The sequence below is a fragment of the Phascolarctos cinereus genome, unplaced genomic scaffold, assembly GCF_003287225.1.
Source record: "Phascolarctos cinereus isolate Bilbo 61053 unplaced genomic scaffold, phaCin_HiC Scaffold_9;HRSCAF=440, whole genome shotgun sequence".
NCBI lineage: Eukaryota > Metazoa > Chordata > Mammalia > Diprotodontia > Phascolarctidae > Phascolarctos > Phascolarctos cinereus.
The window spans coordinates 77153618-77173940 of NW_027556402.1; the positions used below are offsets into that span (position 1 = coordinate 77153618).

Below are 20323 nucleotides of genomic sequence, written 5' to 3' on the forward strand. Positions count from 1 at the left end.
CTCCCCTCACCTCCTTTTCAGTTTTCTCATCTACAAGACAAGGATGTTTGGGTCAGAGAATACCTGAGATCCCTTCTAGTCACAGGCCATCTCTAGATTAGAGAGAACATTCCCAAAAGCCTAGCAAGGAAAAAAAGATACAGGCATATTCTGAAAAGTAATTACAAAAGATGACCATTTTAACTGTGATAAGATTTTGTAAATTCCTTTCAGTTCAAACAACTGTTTCATTTTATCATTAGTATTCTATCTTTTACCACTTTCACTGCCATTTTCTTCATAACTATTCTGCAGTGCCATCTTTAAACTACTTATGATTGAAAGGCAGCATTTTTGAAGCCACTAAAAACAGACTAAGGAAATATTCTTCCCCATATGGTTAAAATCCATTTGCAGAATAGCTCCCCAATGACTTCTAATTTTTTTTCTATCTAGGAGTAGAAAAGTGTCTTCTCACTAAGAGCCATTCCCAGTTTTGATGTACAAGGTTATACTTGAAGGGTCATGATTTCTTGTAATTTCAAATTAACAATTACGATTTAAAAATTCATTTGTATAAGTCTTAACACCCAAAAGATGGATTTTTAATGGAAAAATACTTGTAATCTCTAGACTCATGTTATGATGAATAACTCACCAGGCAACCAATATCACCTGCTGAGAGAAGTGGATGATCCAAATTTTATGAAAATCACTCATGTATATCCAAATTTCTTAGGTCTCATTTCAAATGCTGGTTTTGCTGTCTGCAGGGGGAAAAACATCAGGTTCCCTAAAAACTAGATGTAGGAAGAAACACAAAACATACTTTTGAACCATATATGTATTTCCGTGGAACTTATTCGTAGATCAGAAATAGTGCTGGATTTTGAATCAGAAGTTGTTGTTCAGTTGTTTCAGTCATGTCTGACCCTTCATGGCCCCATTTAGGGTTTTCTTGGCAAAGATACTAGAGTGATTTGCCATGTCCTTCTCCAGCTCATTTTACAGATGAGGAACTGAGGCAAACAGGGTTAACGGTCACACAGTTAATAAGTATCTGATGCTAGATTTGAACTTGGGAAGATAAGTGTTCCAGACTCCATGCCAGAACCCTCTGCACTGCACCACCTAGCTGCTCTGATAAGTAACCAGAAGCTCTAGGTTTAAATGTGTGACTTTAGGCAAGTCTCTTAATTTGTCTGCAATTCATTTTCCTCATCTGTAAAATGAGGTATTGGACATTGTCACATTATCTTTCGGCAAGTTCCCTACACGCAAATCACTGGCATAGATAGACAGATAGTTGGAGATAGTCCATATGTATAGATATGTAGATAGATATAGATTTATAGATATACATATAAATGTGCACACACAAACGCATGTGGGTAAATATACACAAATCCATGTATTATAGCAGTACATATACACACATACAGATAAATATATTTTTGTGTGTACATACATATATGTATACACACATATACTTTATACCTCAGTGCCTGAAACACAGAAGGCATTATTAATAACTGTTTATTGACTGATTTCTGTCAGTCCCATTCCAAACTTGCAAATAGGTTCCATTCAGTGCATGGGTACTCGTAAAAAATTTCTTGTGACCCATTATGGGTTTAGGAATATACATTCCATTTAAGTCTTAAGGATTGAGTATTTTATTCTTCAGATGAGATTTTCTATACATGATGGGGACAATCATCTCAACAGTGTGTATTTCACAGGATTTTCTTGAGGGCAAATGAAATAAGGCATTAAAGTACTTTGCCCACTTTAAAACACTGTAAAATGTTAGTTATATAATAAATCAGCTCACTTTTCTCATAATTTAATGACAAAAATTTTTATTTATTGAGTTTTTTCTTTATGCCTTTACTCTGTGTTTTCAGGACCTTGAATATAATATCTAATATCGAGTGAACATAATCTAAATGATAGAAAATGGATGGTAGCATTTATCAAAATAAGAAGTTAATGGGGCATAGTTAAAATGAGGCACCAGGGAGGGTTTACTCATTCCCCAAATATCAGAATCCATGACAGCACAAATGTTCCAGAGGTTTATACCTGTGACCTCTATTACATCTGCCTTCTGGCAGCATCTTATGCTTGGTTCAAATAGTCCATGTTGGAGAAAATGTGTTCTTTAGAATAACAGAGCTGGAACATTTGGAGTTGGCTCTCATAAGTGAGCTGTGCTCTAGGATTCATGCTTCCTTTGTGTATCTTGTGTTGCAGTTCATTATGCTGACATATGTTTTCATGTTGGCCTGGCTTGGAGTCACAGCTTTTACCTCTCTGCCTGTTTACATGTACTTCAACATGTGGACCATCTGCCGAAACACCACGTTAATGGAAGGAACAAATCTTTGCTTGGACCTTCGTCAGTTTGGTAAGTAAAATGGTAGATTCCTATTGACTGGCAACGGTCAAAACTATTGCCAGAAAATGTTCTATGTAGTCATTAAAGAATAGCACTCATGAAGTATTAGTACTTTGCTGCTGCTCAGATAAATTCATTAAGTGTGCCATTGACATTTTGTCACATCCACTTTAAAAGTAGTGGAGCAAGGTTGAGAGGGCCAGTCAGGAGCCATTCCCAGGGTCCAGACTGGGAAAGCAGAGGGTATGGGTCCACTCTCTGGAGCAATGGACGAGGAGAGGCTGCCTCGGATGGGGTCAGGCATAGCCTGACTAAGGTACGAGCAATTCAACAGAAAAGGGCTGTTGCATTTCTAAACCAGTTTGTGGTACATACAGTGTAGTTCCTCAACTTGCTTTCTACAGTTTGTGAAGAGAAGCTGTTAGATCTTTCTCTTTGGATCCAACATACTGAAACAACTCTCAATATTTTGGATGCAAAGCTATCAATTTCAGGTCTAGAAGATGTCAAATTTGAAATATTCACTGCAGATGTTAATGGTGTTACAAATAGTCCTGAAGCCCCCTCAGGTCAACAGTCATCTCTGTCTCCTCAATATGAGCAGAACAGTATGCAAGGCAGTGGACCACAGAAATGTGAAGCAGCAGCAGAAGAAGATTTCTTACCTATAGCCAAGGATCCAAGATGTGCTACCTATTTCAAACCAGTTCAAGTGAGTGTTCTTGTGTGGCAATAAGAAACTAAATAATATCTGAAGGAACTGGACCCATATCTTCTTGAGGCCAGACACCCTAGTGCCTGATGGGAAGGTGACACAAATGCCAAAGAAGGTTCAGATAATAAATCTTCTTTTAGTGACAGAACTTCATGTCAACCTTATAGAATTTATCTATCTATATAATACACACATTCTTTGGGATGTTTTTACAGATTATATGCTTTAGACCTAAGATGAAATGCATTTCAATTCTATTGGAAGGTAATAACCTTCAGAGATAACCTCTCTTACAAAATATTTACTAGACTAAGATTTTTCAGTCTTGATAATGGCTTCTAATCACAAGTTGGAAAAATATTATTTAGGAATCATCTTAATTTGTGAAAATTTTCTATAATGACTAACTTGAATTTTGCCTGACCTATAAAGGAATTAGTAACCACAGCCACAAAATTAGCCAAAAATTATTTCTGTGTTTTAAAAATGCAAATGATTTTTTATTATCATGGTAAATGAGTAACTTGACAGTGTGCATTGTATTGCCACGTGGAAAAACTCCAGTATACATGAAAAAGTAAAAATTGAATAGCCTAGTTTAAGTAAAGCGTAATGGTATTACAAGCACTAAGCTGTAGTACTTGAGTGGTGCAATAGAAGTTGAAATATAATACCCATTTACTTGGAGTTTAATAACAGGTAATATACTTTCTAATTAGCTCTACCCAAACAGTGAACTTGGTTAAATTGTTGAGGCTACTTGTGCTGATCATTTTAGCATGAAAATGTTCACCTGAGTTCACTTCTGTAACATTTACTAAATAATTCTGTGTCCAAAAGACAATATGGTTCAAAATACTCAAATTACCTATAGAGACTTCAAGGTGTGGTTGTGAACATGGTTCTCTTCCTGCTTATTAGAGAACAGCACCTTTCAGCACTTGGTCATCGTATTATTACTAAGGTCAAAAATAATGGTCAACATTGGCTGTAAATACAGTGCCCATTTGGAAGAGTTAGCCAAGCATCTGCATTACCCCTTATGACTAGATGCTCAAAAAGAGCAATTAATTGGCACCTTCTGTAGGAGCCTCTCTCCTTTAGAGACAATCCTCTATAAAAAATGGTACACAACAGGGAATAACTTAGGAAGTCTCCTAAACATGTGTTACATGGAGAAATCAAGAAACTTATTAGATGATGCAATTTCCCAATCATTGAATTGACCTAAATTTACTGTTTTACTCTAGAAGTATAGAATTGTTCTATTTCTCCTTCAATCTGAAGCTAGATTTGATGCTAAGTCATACTTAAGACTTCCAGAATTTTTCTATTTAAAAAAGTATTTTTAAAAAAGCTACAAAAAATGAGCCAAGGATTAACAATAAACAAGTCTATGTCTTTACAGTCTGTTGTAATTATATGTAAATTTTAAATGTTTCCCTTGACACATAATCCACTGAGTTTCCTTGTATCTCTAAGCAGAACATGGCTTCTGTTAAAGGATGAATTGCATTCATGTGCTTTTATGAAGCATTACCCAGGCAACACTGTTTACTAAAACTGCTTTGTTTCTGACCAGGTTGATCAAAATAACAAGCTCTACTCCAGAGTTCACAAAGTATGGAAATCCCCACATTTTGATCTTGTATTATAGCAACTCTTAACAGTATTGCCAGTGTGACAGACATTAAAAAATTGTATTTTCTTTTTCTTAAAATGTTAATAAGCTAAAAGATGAAAATGAGTGACACAGTGATGGTTTCCTCAGTCTACATAGGTTGGATGGGCCATCTTTTTTTTTCCCCCCTTTGGAGTATTGGTGCTGATTCCACACACAGTAGGCAACTAATAAATATTGGAGGAATTTAAAAAAAACTAACGGAAGAACTGAACTCAAGATTGGCTAGAAGTTAGGGGCAGCTAGGTGTTGTAGTGGATAGAGTACCGGCCCTGAAGTCAGGAGGACCCGAGTTCAAATCTGGCCTCAGAACAAACACTTGACATTTACTAGCTATATGACCCTGGGCAAGTCACTTAACCCCAATTGGCTCCCCCAAAAAATTGGCTAGAAGTAGTTTGGGCCTTATATCACAAAACTTGGGTCAATTTCCATACATTCACCAAGAATTTGCCAGATACTTACTAGGTGTGGGGCGCTGTGCTAGCTGCTGGGAATACAAATACAAAAAAATTCTTTGACCTCAAAGAGCTTATATTTGGGGTTGGATGGAATGCCACAATAAAATATGAGGAGTAAGAGAGTGTTACCAACTAGGGAGATTAGTTCTTGTAGGTGGTGGCACCTGAGCTGAGCCTTAAAAGAAGCAATAGGGGTGGAGCCAAGATGGTGGAGTAGAGGCTGACCTCTCCCCCAAAACCATCCACATACCATTAAAAATGATTCTAAACAAATTCTAGAGCAACAGCACCTACAAAAAGATGGGTTGAAACAAATTCCCGGCCCAGACAACTTGGAAGGTCGGCATGAAAGGTCTGTTGCACCAGGGTGACAGAGGACCACTGGCTGTGCTGGTGCAGAGGGCCCCAACAAACCCAGAGCAGGCCTTGGGGCAACTGAATCATTGGTAGCAGTGGCGGTTTCCAGAACTCTCAGCCCACAGATGCCAAAAATAATTTAGAAGGTCAGTAGGTCTGTCTCATCTGCATGAGAGGGGAGTGCAGTCTAGCACATGTTGTGCTAGCACAGCCCTAGCCCCAGGAAACCAGGAGCAGGCCTTAGGAGTGACTGAATCGGCAGTGACAGCAGCAGCAGCTGCTTCTGGAGCTTTCTGCTCATAGACAGTAGGGTTTAAACAACTGATCAGAAGGTGATTACAGGGGTCTTTTTGCTAGCACTGAGGCAGGAATCTGTTGCTTTCCCATACTTGGATCCGGGTTACAGACCTGAGTGACAGTCCCAGGGCAAGGAGGAGTGCTAACATAGTGGAGCTTTCAGCAGCAGTGGAGTGGGGACTGTCCTCACTGTCCTAGGGCAGAAAAGAGTGAGACCAGAGTACAGACCAGGAGAGTAGTAAACAATCCTTGTTAGATGATACCATCTTGGAAGAACTGAAAAATTATAGGTCCCAGAAGTATTTCTCAAAACAGATGCATAAAACCCTGAAGCATGGGACAGTATGCCCTTCCCCATGGAAGCCTACTTTAACAAAAAGTTAAAAGTCTAGTAATAGGCTGAGAAAATGAGCAAACAATGGGGAACAAAACCAACTCTGACTATGGAATGTTACTATGGTGCCAAGGAAGATCAAAACACACACTCAGAAGAAGACAACAATCCAGAGGACAAAGGAACTAGGATTACAACCAAGAATCACCTACCTAGAAAAACTGAGAATAATCCTTCAGGGGAAAAAATGGATATTCCATGAGGTAGAGGACTTTCAAGCATTATTGATGAAAAGACCACAGCTGAATAGAAAATTTGACTTTCAAATATAAGACTCAAGAGAAGCATAAAAAGGTAAATAGGAAAGGGAATTCATAAGAAACTTAATAAGGTTTACATTCCTATATAGGAAGATGATATTTGTAACTTATAAGTCTTTTCTCACTATTAGGTAATTAGATGGAGTATATATAGAAAGAGGGTACAGGTTTGAGTTGAATATGAAGGGATGATATCTAAAAAAATAAATTAAGGGTGAGAGTAATGTACTGGGAGGAAGAGAAAGGGAGAAGTAGAATGGAGTAAGTTATTTCACTTAAAAGAAGCAAGAAAAAGCTTTTACAATGGTGGGGAAGAAGGCAGGTCAAGGGAGTGAGTGAACCCTATTCTCACCAAAATTGGCTCAAAGAGGCAATTACGCACATGCTCAACTGGGTATAGAAATCCATCTTACCGTACAGGAAAGTAGGAAAGGAAGGGAATAAGTGAAAGGCGGGGATGTGACAAAGGGAGGGGACATGGCGGGAGGGAGTAGTCAGAAGCAAAACATTTTTGAGGAGGGGCAGGGTGAAAGGAGAGTGAAAATAGAATAAATGGGAGGGATAGGATGGAGAGAAATACAGTTAGCAATAGTAACTGTGAAAAAAAAAATTTGAAGCAAGTTTCTCTGACAAAGGTCTCATTTTTCTAAAATATAGAGAACTGAGTGAAATTTATAAAAATAAGAGCCATTCCCCAATTGATAAATGATTAAAAGATATGATAGTTTTCAGGTGAAGTAATCAAAGCTATCTATAACCACATGAAAATACATGCTCTAACTCACTGTTGTTTGGAGAAACACAAATTAAAACAATCCTAAGGTATTACCTCATACCTATTAGATTGACTAATAGGACAGAAAAGGTAAATGACAAATGTTGGAGGGGATGTGGGAAAAATGAGACATTAATGAATGCATTATTGGTAGAATTGTGAACTAATTCAACCATTCTATACAGCAATTTGGAACTATGCTCAAAGGGCTATAACAACATGCATACATACCCTTTTGGAATGGTTGAAAAAGTTATGGTATGTGATTATGATGGAATACTATTGTACTATAAGAAATGATGAGTGGGACGCTCTCAGAAAAACCTGGAAAGACTTGCACGTGCTGATGCAAAGTGAAATGTGCTATGTACAAAGTAAAAGCATTTTTGTGAGATGATCACCTGTGAATGACTTAGCTATTCTCAGTAATGTAACAATCTAAGACAACTCTGAAGGAGTTATGAAAAATGCTACAAATCCCCAGAGAAAGAATTGATGGTATCTGAATATAGATTGCAGCATACTTTTTTTAAACTTTCTTTATTTTTCTTGAGTTTGTTTTTGTCTATATTTTCTTTCACAACTTGACTATTATGAATATATTTTGCATGACTACACATGTATAATTCATATCAAACTGCTTGTTTTCTTAATGAGGGTGGGAAGGGGGAAGGGAGTGGAACTTAGAGTTTTAAAAACGAATGTTAAAAATTATTTTATATTTAACTGGGGAAAATTTTCAAATAAATAAAGAAAAAACAAACAATAAAAAACACCAAAAAAAGAGAAGTGGTAGATTCCAATCCCATGGTAACACATTACTGAGCTGAGAGTCTGAGGTACAGGTTTTAAGTCTTTCCATTCCTATGCTTCTTTTTCACTCCTATTCTCTGTCTGCCTTTTCACTCTTCCACCCTTTAAAAGTAGAAAATGTACATGCAACAATAGCCTAAATATCCTAAAAAATTACTTCCTCCAACTAAAATCCACCTCCAATGGTCCATCATGCCACAGTGATGTTAGGTTCTTGAAGGTAATGTCATTGGAATGCCAATGGTTCTGTCAAACCAAATGAAAGTCTGTCAGGAGAAAATAAGCCTACCTGAGTTCAGAAAGGCCTCTTACCAGATAGCTGCATAAATTCATAAAATCATTGACATAAACATGACTGTGATCTGTGTCAGTAGAAAAAATGCCTAACACCTCACATTCATGTAGCGCTTGAAGGTTTCCAAGTTCTGTGTTCACCACAACCCTATGAGAAAGGTGGTATGAAAGTTACTGTGTTCATATTGTAGATAAAGATACTGAGGTTCTGAAAGTTTGGGAAGTGTACCTATAAGCATTCAGTTAGTATGTGGCAGAGGCAGGATTTGAACCCAGGTCTCTTGACCTCAAGTTAATAATCTTTCCAGTGTACCTTAAATGCCAAGCTGACTCTCAGAGCACAGGTCACTTGAAGTACTTGAAGGAGTCCAAAAGTAGATGAATGGTTTTATTTTAAATACTTTAATAATTACTGCAGTGTAGTGAATACAGAAGGAATAACTGGCTTTTAATTCCAATCCTACCACTAAAATATTTTACGCTGAGCAAAGTCCTTAACTACTTTGGCTCTTTATTCTGTTGTCTATAAAATGAGGGGTCAGACAAGATGATTCCAACTTTGATTCTTAAAAAAATCCAAAATCTTGAATCTTACATCATCATTAGGAAAACATCTGTGTAAAAATAAAAAAAAAAGTATCTGTACCAAATTGCAGTTTGGAATCATGAAAAGTACCACACAATTCCCAAAATGCAATCCAGCTTATTTTTCCTCCTATTCAATTCTGGGACCAAGTCATCATCTGTCTTCTGTGCCTTTCGCAATTATACACAGTGACCTTCTTACACCTTTCAAGTAGATTGTTTTATTCATTTGGCTTTCCCTGTATGAACTGCTAAAAGTAATTTCATTCAATTAATCATGGCTCTCATTGAATGGTCCCTGTAACGTTCTAAGGTTTGATGTAAGAAGACCAAAAAAATCATTCACAAACTAGAACTATCTGGATCTTCTCCTCTATCTGCACCTTACATCAAGTTTCCTCTATGATAGTAGTGAATATTTTTTGCAAACTGACATATCTCTTTTATGTGATATTTAATAATTGTTAGAAGTTTAATGAGTAGCTTATCTTTGTGGTTCCATTTATCAAGAAATACCGTACAATCTTAATATAGGAGTTTCCTGGTTAGCAGAGAGCTGTTGTTTTATTCTCCTGAGTCAAAAGTCAGTTGATCCATCATTTATTAAGATCTTGTTATGTGCCACACACTGTGCTGACCACTGGAAATACTATTATAAATAGAAAGAGTCCCTGTTCTCAAGGGACTTACATTTTAGTAGGGAAACACAATCCATAAATTAATGTATGGGGGGAAGGGGAAATTCAGCAAGAGCTGAAATCCAGAATTCAACCTACAGAGAAATGAGACATGGCTGGCCTACATAACCTTCCTAGAAAAGGGTTCCAGAAGGAACTATTCAGTGAGAAAGGGGAAGGGAAGGAGAGAGAGGGAGAGGAAGACAGAGAGGGAGGGAGGAAGAGGGAGAGAAAGACAGCTTTTTTGCAACAAATAAATAGCAAGATTTTGTTTGCTTTCTACATTTTAGTCCCTAAATTATATTCTATAATATTTTAAATATTGTTAATCTCTTTATTTACTTTCTGAAGGAATACAGAAATATATTGAGAGAAGTGACAAAGAATTTGAGGCCTAGATAGATGAAATGACTTGCCCAATGTCACATAGCTTAGTTGGGTCTAAAACCTGAGTCTCCAGTGCTACAACTTCTAGTGCATACATGCAGCATAGTGTAGTAGGAAAAGTCCTGAAGTCACAAGCAGAACTGGATTTCAATTCCTAAACTATTACTTACTTTCTTTCTGACTTACTTCAATAATGTAAGAATTAAAAGCCTTGTACTGAGTGCTTTAAACAAAATCTCATTTGATCCCTACAACAGCCCTGTGAAGTAGGTTCTATTATCATCACCATTTTATATTTGAGGAAACTGAGACAGACGGAGGTTAAATGACTTGTCCAGGGTCAGTCACACAACGAGGGCGTGTCTGAAGATGGATCTGACTTCTGGTCTTCTTGACTTCAGGCCTGGTGCTGTATCCATTATGCTATCTTAGCTACCTTAAAGAACACTGACATTAAGAAGAAGAGTCTTTGCAAGGAAAAGGTTGGGCTCAAACATAACATTGTGCAATTATGTAACATTAGCAATTTTATTATTTACTTCACCGGGTGAGTTGATTTTACATTCTGTATTGTTTTGGATTATTTGTGGTACTTACGTTTATTGTTGTTTTCCCATCCAATATGGAAATTGAGTGTTAATTCCCCAAACGTAAGCTATACTGCTACACACCAGTCTGACAGAGCTGTTCCATAAAGGGCAAACAATACAGGTAACTCTTTAAGTAAAACCAACAAGCATTGGTTAACACTTACGTGACAGACAGACACTATGCTAAGCACCCGGATTACAAAGAAAAGCAAAAGCCAGCAAAAGACACTCTCTTTTCTCAACAAGGTCACACTCTAATAGGGGAGACAACATGGAGATAACTACGTACAAACAAGATATACAGAATAGATTGGAGATCTTCTCCTAGCAGAGGTATGAGCAGTAAGAAGGACTGGAAAGGATTTCTTGTGAAGGTAGCACTCAGACTTGAAGGAATTTAAGGGAGCCAGGGGTAGAGATAAAAGAGAGAGGTTCCAGGTATCAAGGCAGAATAGCTGCTAGAAAGTTCTAAAAAGAATCTAAACATGTAAAAAATTAAATGGTAACTATTAAAAGGATGTGCAAGCCTAGCTTGTGTGCCTTCCAGGCACACAGTAGAAGACTCATGAATTCTGGTTGAGTTGAGTTGAATGATAACTAATATCACTAGTATTTTGACCAAAGGTTAAGGTTCTCTGCTGATGCTTATATGTGGATTTTTAGAACTGTTTAAGACTAGTGGCCTTTGTTAAAAGAAGTCACTGCTACCTTTGCCTATTCAATAATGTTCCTTTCATCAGGCTTCTGATAGGAGTTAAAGAGGAGCCACTAGCAAAGCTGAATGAAGAACAAGCATCTTGTTGCCCTTCCAGGCAGCAGCGGCTTTCCTTATCAACATGCTGGTTAAGTGCCCCTCGAGGCCACACACTATACACCTGGCAGAAGCTTTGTACCAGACAAGCAAATCTAAATCCTGACCTCTGCAGCACAGGGACAGAAACTGTTATGATAAATGCCTTATCATGTTAATAAACGAAGTTCTCGTACTGGCTGCAAGTTATTTTCCAATATATGAATACTCTGATGGCTAGATTCAGTAAATCCAAGGTGAATTTCTGAAAACACTGCTTGAGGACCCAATGATCCTGCATCTTCCATTTAAAACTGTTATCCACTATGATGAAAATGTATACTCTGATAGCCTAAATAACATACCGGGCGAAAGTAAAACTGCACCTGTAAAATTAGGGTCACTGGTTAGGCTATTTCCTAATGCTGTCTTTCCCACTTCTGTTGCTACTAGCATTTTCATACTGTATTTCTCACATCTTTCATGTGTTGTAGGGATTGTGACAGTTGGAGAGGAGAAGAAGATCTGTACCATGTCTGAAAATTTCCTGAGGATGTGTGAATCTACTGAGGTGAGTGTGTGGAGAGATTAAAAATAAAAAGACAGGCTATATGCTGAAGGTTTTGTTAGGTCTTTAACATTCATTGTGTTGGTTGCTCTTTAAAAACCTTGCATTAATTATATCCTCCCTTCCCTGAGTATGGCCAAAAAAAGTCTCCCACATTAGTCAAAAATGTATGTCTCTTTCTGCATTTTAAGTTCATTACCTTTTTATCAGGAGGTGAGTTGTGTGATTCCTCTTCATTCTTTTGGACTTCTATTACTGTGTTGCTGAGGGTTAAAAAGTTTTTCAAACTTGGGTATGCATGATTTTTTTGTTCAATTTTTCAAGTATATGTCCTGAAACACAGTGAAAAGAGTTTTTTTTAAAAAGGCATAAAAATATAGCATATATTTTTATAGCTGAGATTGATATTTTAGATGAAAGAAAAAACAACTTTTCTGATATGGAAAACAATACCTCTACCTACCCCTCCCCTATTTATTTTGGAATTTGCAGAAACCCAGGACTACAGAAGAGTAAAAGGAAGCCTATAAAATCACCATTAAAAGACATTGTAGTCATTAAGTCATTATGATGATAATTGTAATTATCATTAGTTCCCTTATCCTAATCTTTATAATGCTATTAGACTAATGTTAAACAATTATAGGGATTTAAAGCATCCAGAATTGATAGTAGCTCTTCAGAGTAGAATAAATGATACAGATGGCTCATTAGGTCATTTGTCTAGTCACAGTACTAAGTGAAATTCTTGATGAGCAAAGTTGTCAACTCTGTTGAGTGCTCCTAATTCTGTTGTTACCACTCTTTATTTCGAGTTTCTTTGGATCTCTCTACAGCTGAACATGACATTCCACTTGTTTATTGTGGCCCTTGCTGGAGCAGGAGCAGCAGTCATTGCTATGGTAAGCCCTTCTTCCTCTTGATTGACTCTTCATGCTTTGAACTGTATTTCAGTTCCTAATTCAGTTTATTCATAAATATGGTCATTTTCCTTTGGTGAATGAAGGCCAGAGAAATCCTTTTTTTTTTTTTTGTAATGATGACAACTCCCAAAATTGTCAGTATCTAGACTAAAATTGAAATGCATACTTACTGAAATACGATTCTTCATGGAAAGAGACATTTTCAGGATAAGCAATGAAGTGTAAGTTTTTTAATTAATATTTTTTAGTTAACAAGTATCCACCTTCTTTCCCTTCCACCTCTTCTTCACTCAAATGAAAAATGTAAACAAAACAAAACAAAACAAAAGCCTTGCAAAAAATAGGCAGTCAAGAAAAACAAGTTTATCACATGACTTTGTCCAAAAATACATATATCTCAATCTGTATTGAGTCCATTACCTCTCTGTCATGGGGTGGGTAGTATATTGAATCATGTCTGGTCACTATATCAAGTTCCAAAGTCATTCAAAGTGGCTTGTTTTACAGTGTTGTTGTTATTGTGTAAATGGTTCTCTTGGTCTTCTGCACTAGTTAAATCAAATCTTTCCAAGATTCCTCTGAAACCATCCTTTGTAAGCCTTTTTTTTTTAATTGAAAAAATCTCACAAAATCTGTAAGTAGTTTTATATAATAGTTGCATTATGACTTCTAGTAGAAATAATTCATTTCTGCAAAGCCATGCCACTGCAAAATACTTTGCTAGGCATTGAGACAAAGACAAAAATGGCATAATAATTATTCTTAAAGAAATCATATTCTATTTGTAGACTATAACATGTGAACAGGGAAATAAGTACAGGGTAATCTTAGAAGAGAGGGAGCATTAAAAATTGGGAGGATTCGGGAAGGCTTCATAGAAGAAATGGCCTCTAAACTTAAAAGAAGATAAGTTTCTAAGCTAGATTGTGGAAGACCTTAACTGCCAAGACAAGACTTTGTATGTTATCCTGTTGATAATAAGAAGCCACTTAAGATTTTTAAGTGCAGGAGTGACATGGTCAGATTTTTCTGCACCTTAGAAAGATTACTTGGTCAGGTGTGTGAAAGATGAAATGGGTAAGGGAGAAAATAGAAACAGGGAGATAAATTCAAAGGCTATTACAAGAATCCATGAAAGGGAAGATGAGTACCTGAAATGAGGTTGTGGCCATATAGTGGTACCCTCAAATGAAACAAAATAGGCTAGAGAAGCAGTATATTTCTGTGGCTATAGGATCTGGAGAGAGTGAGGATGAGTTCATTTTTTTCAGCTTTCCTTTTTTTGGGGGGAAGATGAGGTAATTAGGGTTAAGTGACTTGCCCAGAGTCACACAGCTAGGGAGTGTTATATGTCTGAGGCTGGATTTGAACTCAGGTCCTCCTGACTCCAGGGCCAGTGCTTTATCCACTGTGCCACCTAGCTGCCCCCATTTTTTTCAAAATGTAGCTTTTGAGATATGCCTGGGACATCCAAGTAAAGTTATCTTCCAATTGATATTTGGGCAGGACTGGAACTTGGAAGTTAGTTTAGGGCTAGATACAAAAATTGAGGAATCATTGCCAGAAAGATGATAATAGACTCCATGGAAGCAGTTGAGATGGAGAAAAGTGGGCCCCAGGGGAGCCACACTTAGAGGCCAAGAGATGAATGAGAAGCCAACAGATCAACTGTAAGTGCAAGTTCAACTAGGTGGTAGTAGAGCCATGAAAGACCATTAAACCAGTGGAGAAGGAAGTACATAGAAGTAATGGGTGGCCAAGCATCTTAGATTGTAAAGAAATCAAGAAGGATCAAAGTTGAGAAAAAAGACATTTGGTGAATAATCATAATGAGAGAGCAGTAGTATTAGATTAAAAGCAGTTGAAAAGTGAGTGGGTGTGGAGGTTAAGGTGACAAATTTCAGCACTTCCTAAGAGTATGGTGGTGAAAGGGATGAGATGAGAATTTGGAAGCTGTTTAAGAATGTAAGGGAGAGAAAAGAAAGAAAGTTCGATGTTCAAGTACTGTGTCTCTCATTGGCAGGATCAAGATATAATCTAGGTTTCTTGAGTTTTCTAGATCTGTTTCTCCCCACACAGTTTCTCTTTTCTAATCCAGTCTAATCCAATAAACATTTATTAAGTGCATACTATGTGCCAGGCACTGTGCTAAGCACTGGGGTTACAATTCATAAAAAGATAAATAGTTCTTACCCTCAAGAAGCTTATGGTCTAATGAAAGGAGACAATACACAAAAGCAAGGGGAAGGCTATGGGGTGGGGTGGGGGTGGGAGGTACCAGGGGACAGAGCAACAACTGCAAAGTGAGGAGTCCAGTTTCTGCCCTCTATAAAGGAAAGTATTGGGAGGAGTTTGGTAATCCACCTTCCAGCTCTCCAATCACAGGGGAGAGGAGACTGAAGGAGGTCGAGTTAAGTGATGAATTTATCCTGAGAAGGGCATCTTATTCCCTGGAGCAGCAGATGCAAAGTGGAAAAGTTTAGTCTGTATCAAACCTACATTTTTTTTCTACTTCATCAAGCTCTTGAAAAGAAAATGAATTTATAGCAATGTGGTAGCTTTCTGCTACTTTAGAAAATACATATAACAATGACTGCAGAGCATGCAAGGTCACATGCGTGTGCATGTTCTTCTGTTCAGTATTCTGTGTAGTAGGGGCATGCACACAAATCGGCAAGAGAAAGCCTTCTTTTAAAGTGGCTTAAGTAGATTTGTTAAAGAGAAGGCAGAGCTAAAAAAATGGGAATGAGAAACCAGGTGAATACTTTAAAATAATTTAAGATGTTTAGAAACTGCATCCTAATTAAGTTGGGAAAGCAGAGAATGAAAAGAATATGGAAGGAAAGCACCCTAGTAAGACTTAAGAACTTGCATTGTATCTGCATCATGCCAGTAAACAAAGGGATGTTCCACAACGAAGAACATAAAAATGCGTACAAGGTTTATAACCTACTTCTAGTCACTGCTAAAATTAGAAAATTCTAACACTAAGTCACTTCAGAAAAATCATACAATATTATTTGGTAGTTTCAGTTGTGTCTGACTCTTTGTGACCTCCTTTTGGGCTTTTCTTGGCAAAAATGCTGGAGTGATTTATCATTTCCTTCTCCAGTTCATTTTATAGGTGAGGAAACTAAGGCTAAGTGACTTGCCCAGGGTCACACAACCAGTAAGTATCTAAATCTAGATTTAAACTCAGGTCTTCCTGACTCCAGGCCTCGCACTCTATCCTCTGCAGGCCAGATTTGAACTCAGGAAGATGAGTCTTCCTGACTCTTGGCATTCTTAAGAATCTATAAGATAACCCTTCATCAGATCAGTGCCACTCAAAGTCTGTCAGTTTCTTGAATAATTTCAATGCAAATGTCACAAGTGTGGGTAAGAAAAATCAATAAACAAAAAGTGAAGTGAGTGGTTTTCATCTTTTGCCTTGGTTTAATATCTTATCCTATTAAAATTTGTATTATTTAAATATTAGCTAGCTTACCTTTTCAATAGCATAAAGTAATTTTTACTCTTTCCCTTTTCCAGGATAAAAATTGTCATCTCCACTTTATGGAAAGTAGTGTAGATTTTTTTTATTTAAAATCACTTTTCTCTTTCCCATTTATACTTCAGAGTAGTTAAAACCAACAAGCACACCAAACTGTTCAAAAAAAATATTCATTAGTTCTAACCACATTTCCCAATGGCAGTACATCTGGTAGCAATGAACATCCTCATGTCATCTGTTGAAAAGCACTACTGGTTTTAGGATCATATTTTCCATTTCAGAGTTGCCGTGCCTTTCAGACCCTGTGTCTTTGAAGCTATGCTAATTTACATATTACCTAGTGAGAGTTAGGGTAACAATAAGTAGGCATCGATTGCATTGCTCATACTAGAAACTTGGGTTGTTTTTTCAGCTCCAAATGGTACTCCTAGTGAAATCTGCTTTTCAGAGATAAGGAAACTGATTTCTGTGATCTGTCCTAAGTAACACATAGGCAGTAAATTCCAGAGGCAGAATTAAAGAGAAGAGATATAGCTCCATCATTATGTAGATGAGGAAACTGAGGCCCATAGAAGTTAAGTGAATTGTCTAAATTCATAAAGGCAATGGGCCTGAAAATTAGAATTTGGTCAGGTCCTCTGAATCCAGCATCAGGGCTCTTTAAACTGTGTCATGATTACCTGCCTGGATTTTCTTTTAGCCAATATTTTGGACATTTTGTTTTTTTCATTTTTTGGTAACACACAACTTTTTTCCTTAATAGGTTCACTACCTTATGGTTCTGTCTGCCAATTGGGCCTATGTGAAAGATGCCTGCCGAATGCAAAAGTATGAGGACATCAAATCAAAGGAGGAGCAAGAGCTCCATGATATTCACTCTACCCGTTCTAAAGAACGACTCAATGCCTACACATAAGAAAACCACCATCTCCCTCCTTTCTAACGTTTGAATGCTTTCTTGTTTAACTAAAGGCCATCCAAACCATTTCTAAGCAAAACAAAAGTGCTTCTCAAAAATAAGATAGGTGGGGTGACTGGTGAATCATCCGAGTCTTTCTTGTTAAGCACTTCTTTTCCTAATTAGTTAATTTTGTGTGATTGTATTCTCTCCTACAAAGCTCCTATCTAGCCTTTCCTGAATCCTCTCCAACTAATTAGTTCTGTCAGATCAAATATACTAATATTGTCAAATATGAAGATTTGTTTGATTTTTTAAATCATTTTGTATGTGTTATGCATAACACCTTTTGCATTGTTTCCTATGTTTTTGAAAAGAAAAAAAAATAGCTTTTTTATACTTTTTAGTTTTGATTTCAGTAACTACAGGTATACTTCAAAGGGACCATTGTTGTACAATACGTACAATATTACAGAGATGACACAATGATGACTTTCCTTGAAATCTGAAGCTCTTGCCAGATGGACCAATCACCATCTTGACTGCAGGCCCTCGGTAATGTTTTCAACAACTAAAGGTGCAATTTCTAAATTTATAACAGTAGGTAAAAAAAGTGCTTCTTATCTTTGTTAACATTGTATTATTCTTGATGTATTTAAAGGGTATTTCTCTCAAAGTTTTATTGGTGATTTTTCTTGTTTCTGTTGTGAGCATGTAGACAGTGATGCTAATGCATGGCTACTTGCCTTTTTCAAGGATGTGACACCATGATTACCTTTTAAAGATAGAGTATATAGACAATTGTTAATGGAAATAGCTTGCTGCCAAATTAAATAATTTTTGTGATCTGACCGATGGCTAGGCTGAATGAAGTGTGATTAATGTGTTAATGTTAGGATTTACTACATTACTACATAACTACAATTATAAAAATAATATATCAGAAATATACAGCACTTTTACCCCTCAGAAGTATTTTTACCTGCTTTAAAAATTTTAATGGATTGCACCTCCGTGAACGTTACTTAAAACTGTGTATGAAATATTGTAAAGGCTTCCATAAACGTAATAGCTTTGCTTGCAGTTTTCTGAAATCTATCAATTTACCTGTAGTATGCTTAAAGTGAGGTCAGAAGCCGCTATGGAACTTACTGTTTGGAAACATATACTAGAATTGGAGTTTTAGTTCAAGTAAACCAATTTCAACTGAAAGGTCAGTCATATTCATTTCAAAGAAGTACCTGTCATCAAGATTGGAAAAAAGAAAAATAAGCACTCAGTATTACTGGACCAAATTTGGTGTTCGTTTTCGTTTTTATTTTGCCTCTTTCTAATGCTACAAGAATGCTGTAAAGTGTCTTTTAAATTGATGTAGCCTGGCAAGACATTTTTGTCAGTGTCAAAAAATCCTAGATAGTTTTGTGCACTTCTTGAACCATTGTGAAATTCTCTCTCAGTATAAGTGCATTTCTAATAAAGGTTCATGACTAAACATCTTTGTACAATAACTAACCATGTATCACCAGTGAACTTTAAAATCTCGTAGTAGGTGGGGGTGGGGGGTATTACTCTAGTTATCTGTGGCATGGTCCTGCATTTCGTAGTATTAGATGATTGATTTGGGGTTGGTTTTGGATTTGGGTTTGGGGTGATTTTTTTTTTTTACACTTAGGCTATCTTACCGGATCAACAGTTTTCTGATATGTGCAGTATTACAGTTCTTCAACAGCAAAAAGAAGTATTATGAACCTCCTTCTGATTCTCTGTTGTAGTGTTTCAGTTCTGTGTCTTAAACAGTTTGTGATAATTTTTAAAACTGTCTTTTAAACTCATGTAATGATGTTGATGCTTTTGGCTTTTCTCTGGTATTAGTTTGTATTTTCACAAAGAATGCTTTGTAGCAGGCATTACAATTAATCTGTTTTGTACATAAATGTGCCAACAGCTTGATGGTGGCGTTTTTGAAATGTAGAACAAAGTGCTTGCGAAATGTAATAAACACACTTGTGTACTTTGTGTATTTATTTGTTAGTCCTTGCTGGGTTTTTTTTTTTTTGCTCTTTTCCAAGTGTGTAATTTTTGAACCCAATCTCCACTTGGCCCTTACCCCTGCAGGATTGTCCTGATACTCTGAAACTCACTGCTAAGTCTGTAAATGGATCTGTAGCACAAACAAGGCCAAAAAATAGAAGGGATCATGTAATATGTTAGGTCATTTGGATCAGAAAAGCAAAATTATTCTATTTGCTATATTTTCCTCTTGTTTAATTCTTCCTGCTTTTATTTAGCACCATACAATTTAATTCAGAAGGAATTCTTCCTTTTCCTCAAATACTGCTCACCTTTTCTTGGGAAGGCATAACAAATTATCTGGAACTTTCAAAATAATCAGCCAGTCTCCTGGAAAACTCAATTTTTATAAGCAATAAGGATTCGTGTTTTTCCTCAGCTTCTTTTATGTGACTCAGTAGTATACTGAGAGTTTCACATGACTGAAGGCAGAAGTAATAAAATATAAAATGTACTGTTATAAAGAACCTTGGAACTTTTAGTTCAACTCACTCTTCACAGATGAAGAAAATGCAAACAAGTAAAGTGACTTGACACACATCACACAGTTACTATGTAGCCAAGATAGAATCAGAACTCAGGGCTTATAACTCCAATTCCAGCGTGCTCCCACTCCATCCCTATGAACTCCCTATGCCAGGAAGAGATATGTAGAAGAGAAATATGGCTATGTGTATGCATTCCATAGACACACATATACATGTCTCTATCAATGTGCCTTAACTATGCAAAAAATCAACAATATTCAACAATTTGAAGACAGGGTTGAATTTTTTTTTATTATGATTTTTTTTTACAATTTTCTCACTGTTGAATTTTAACATAATTGCTATTTAAGACAAAGATGCCAAAGAACTAGATGTTCAGGAAAATCAAGAGCAGGTATTTGCGGCAAGTTCTTTTAAAAGACCATAG

The 20323-nt window shown here is 36.7% G+C and overlaps 1 protein-coding gene and 1 pseudogene across 2 annotated transcripts in view; both read left to right on the forward strand.

Annotated features, from left to right (window-relative positions):
- The window catches only part of GPM6A (glycoprotein M6A), a 491855-nt gene extending 472493 nt beyond the window's left edge, over positions 1-19362 (forward strand). For both annotated transcript variants that reach the window (XM_020997866.2, XM_020997865.2), the window contains exons 4-7: positions 2236-2389; positions 11951-12027; positions 12861-12926; positions 17204-19362. In XM_020997866.2, the coding sequence (XP_020853525.1) occupies positions 2236-2389; positions 11951-12027; positions 12861-12926; positions 17204-17356 (450 nt within the window). In that variant the 3' untranslated portion in view covers positions 17357-19362. The remainder of the gene's footprint in view (positions 1-2235; positions 2390-11950; positions 12028-12860; positions 12927-17203) is intronic.
- Positions 2509-3281, forward strand: LOC110216003 (WASH complex subunit 3 pseudogene; annotated as a pseudogene).
- Positions 19363-20323: the final 961 nt, after the last annotated feature.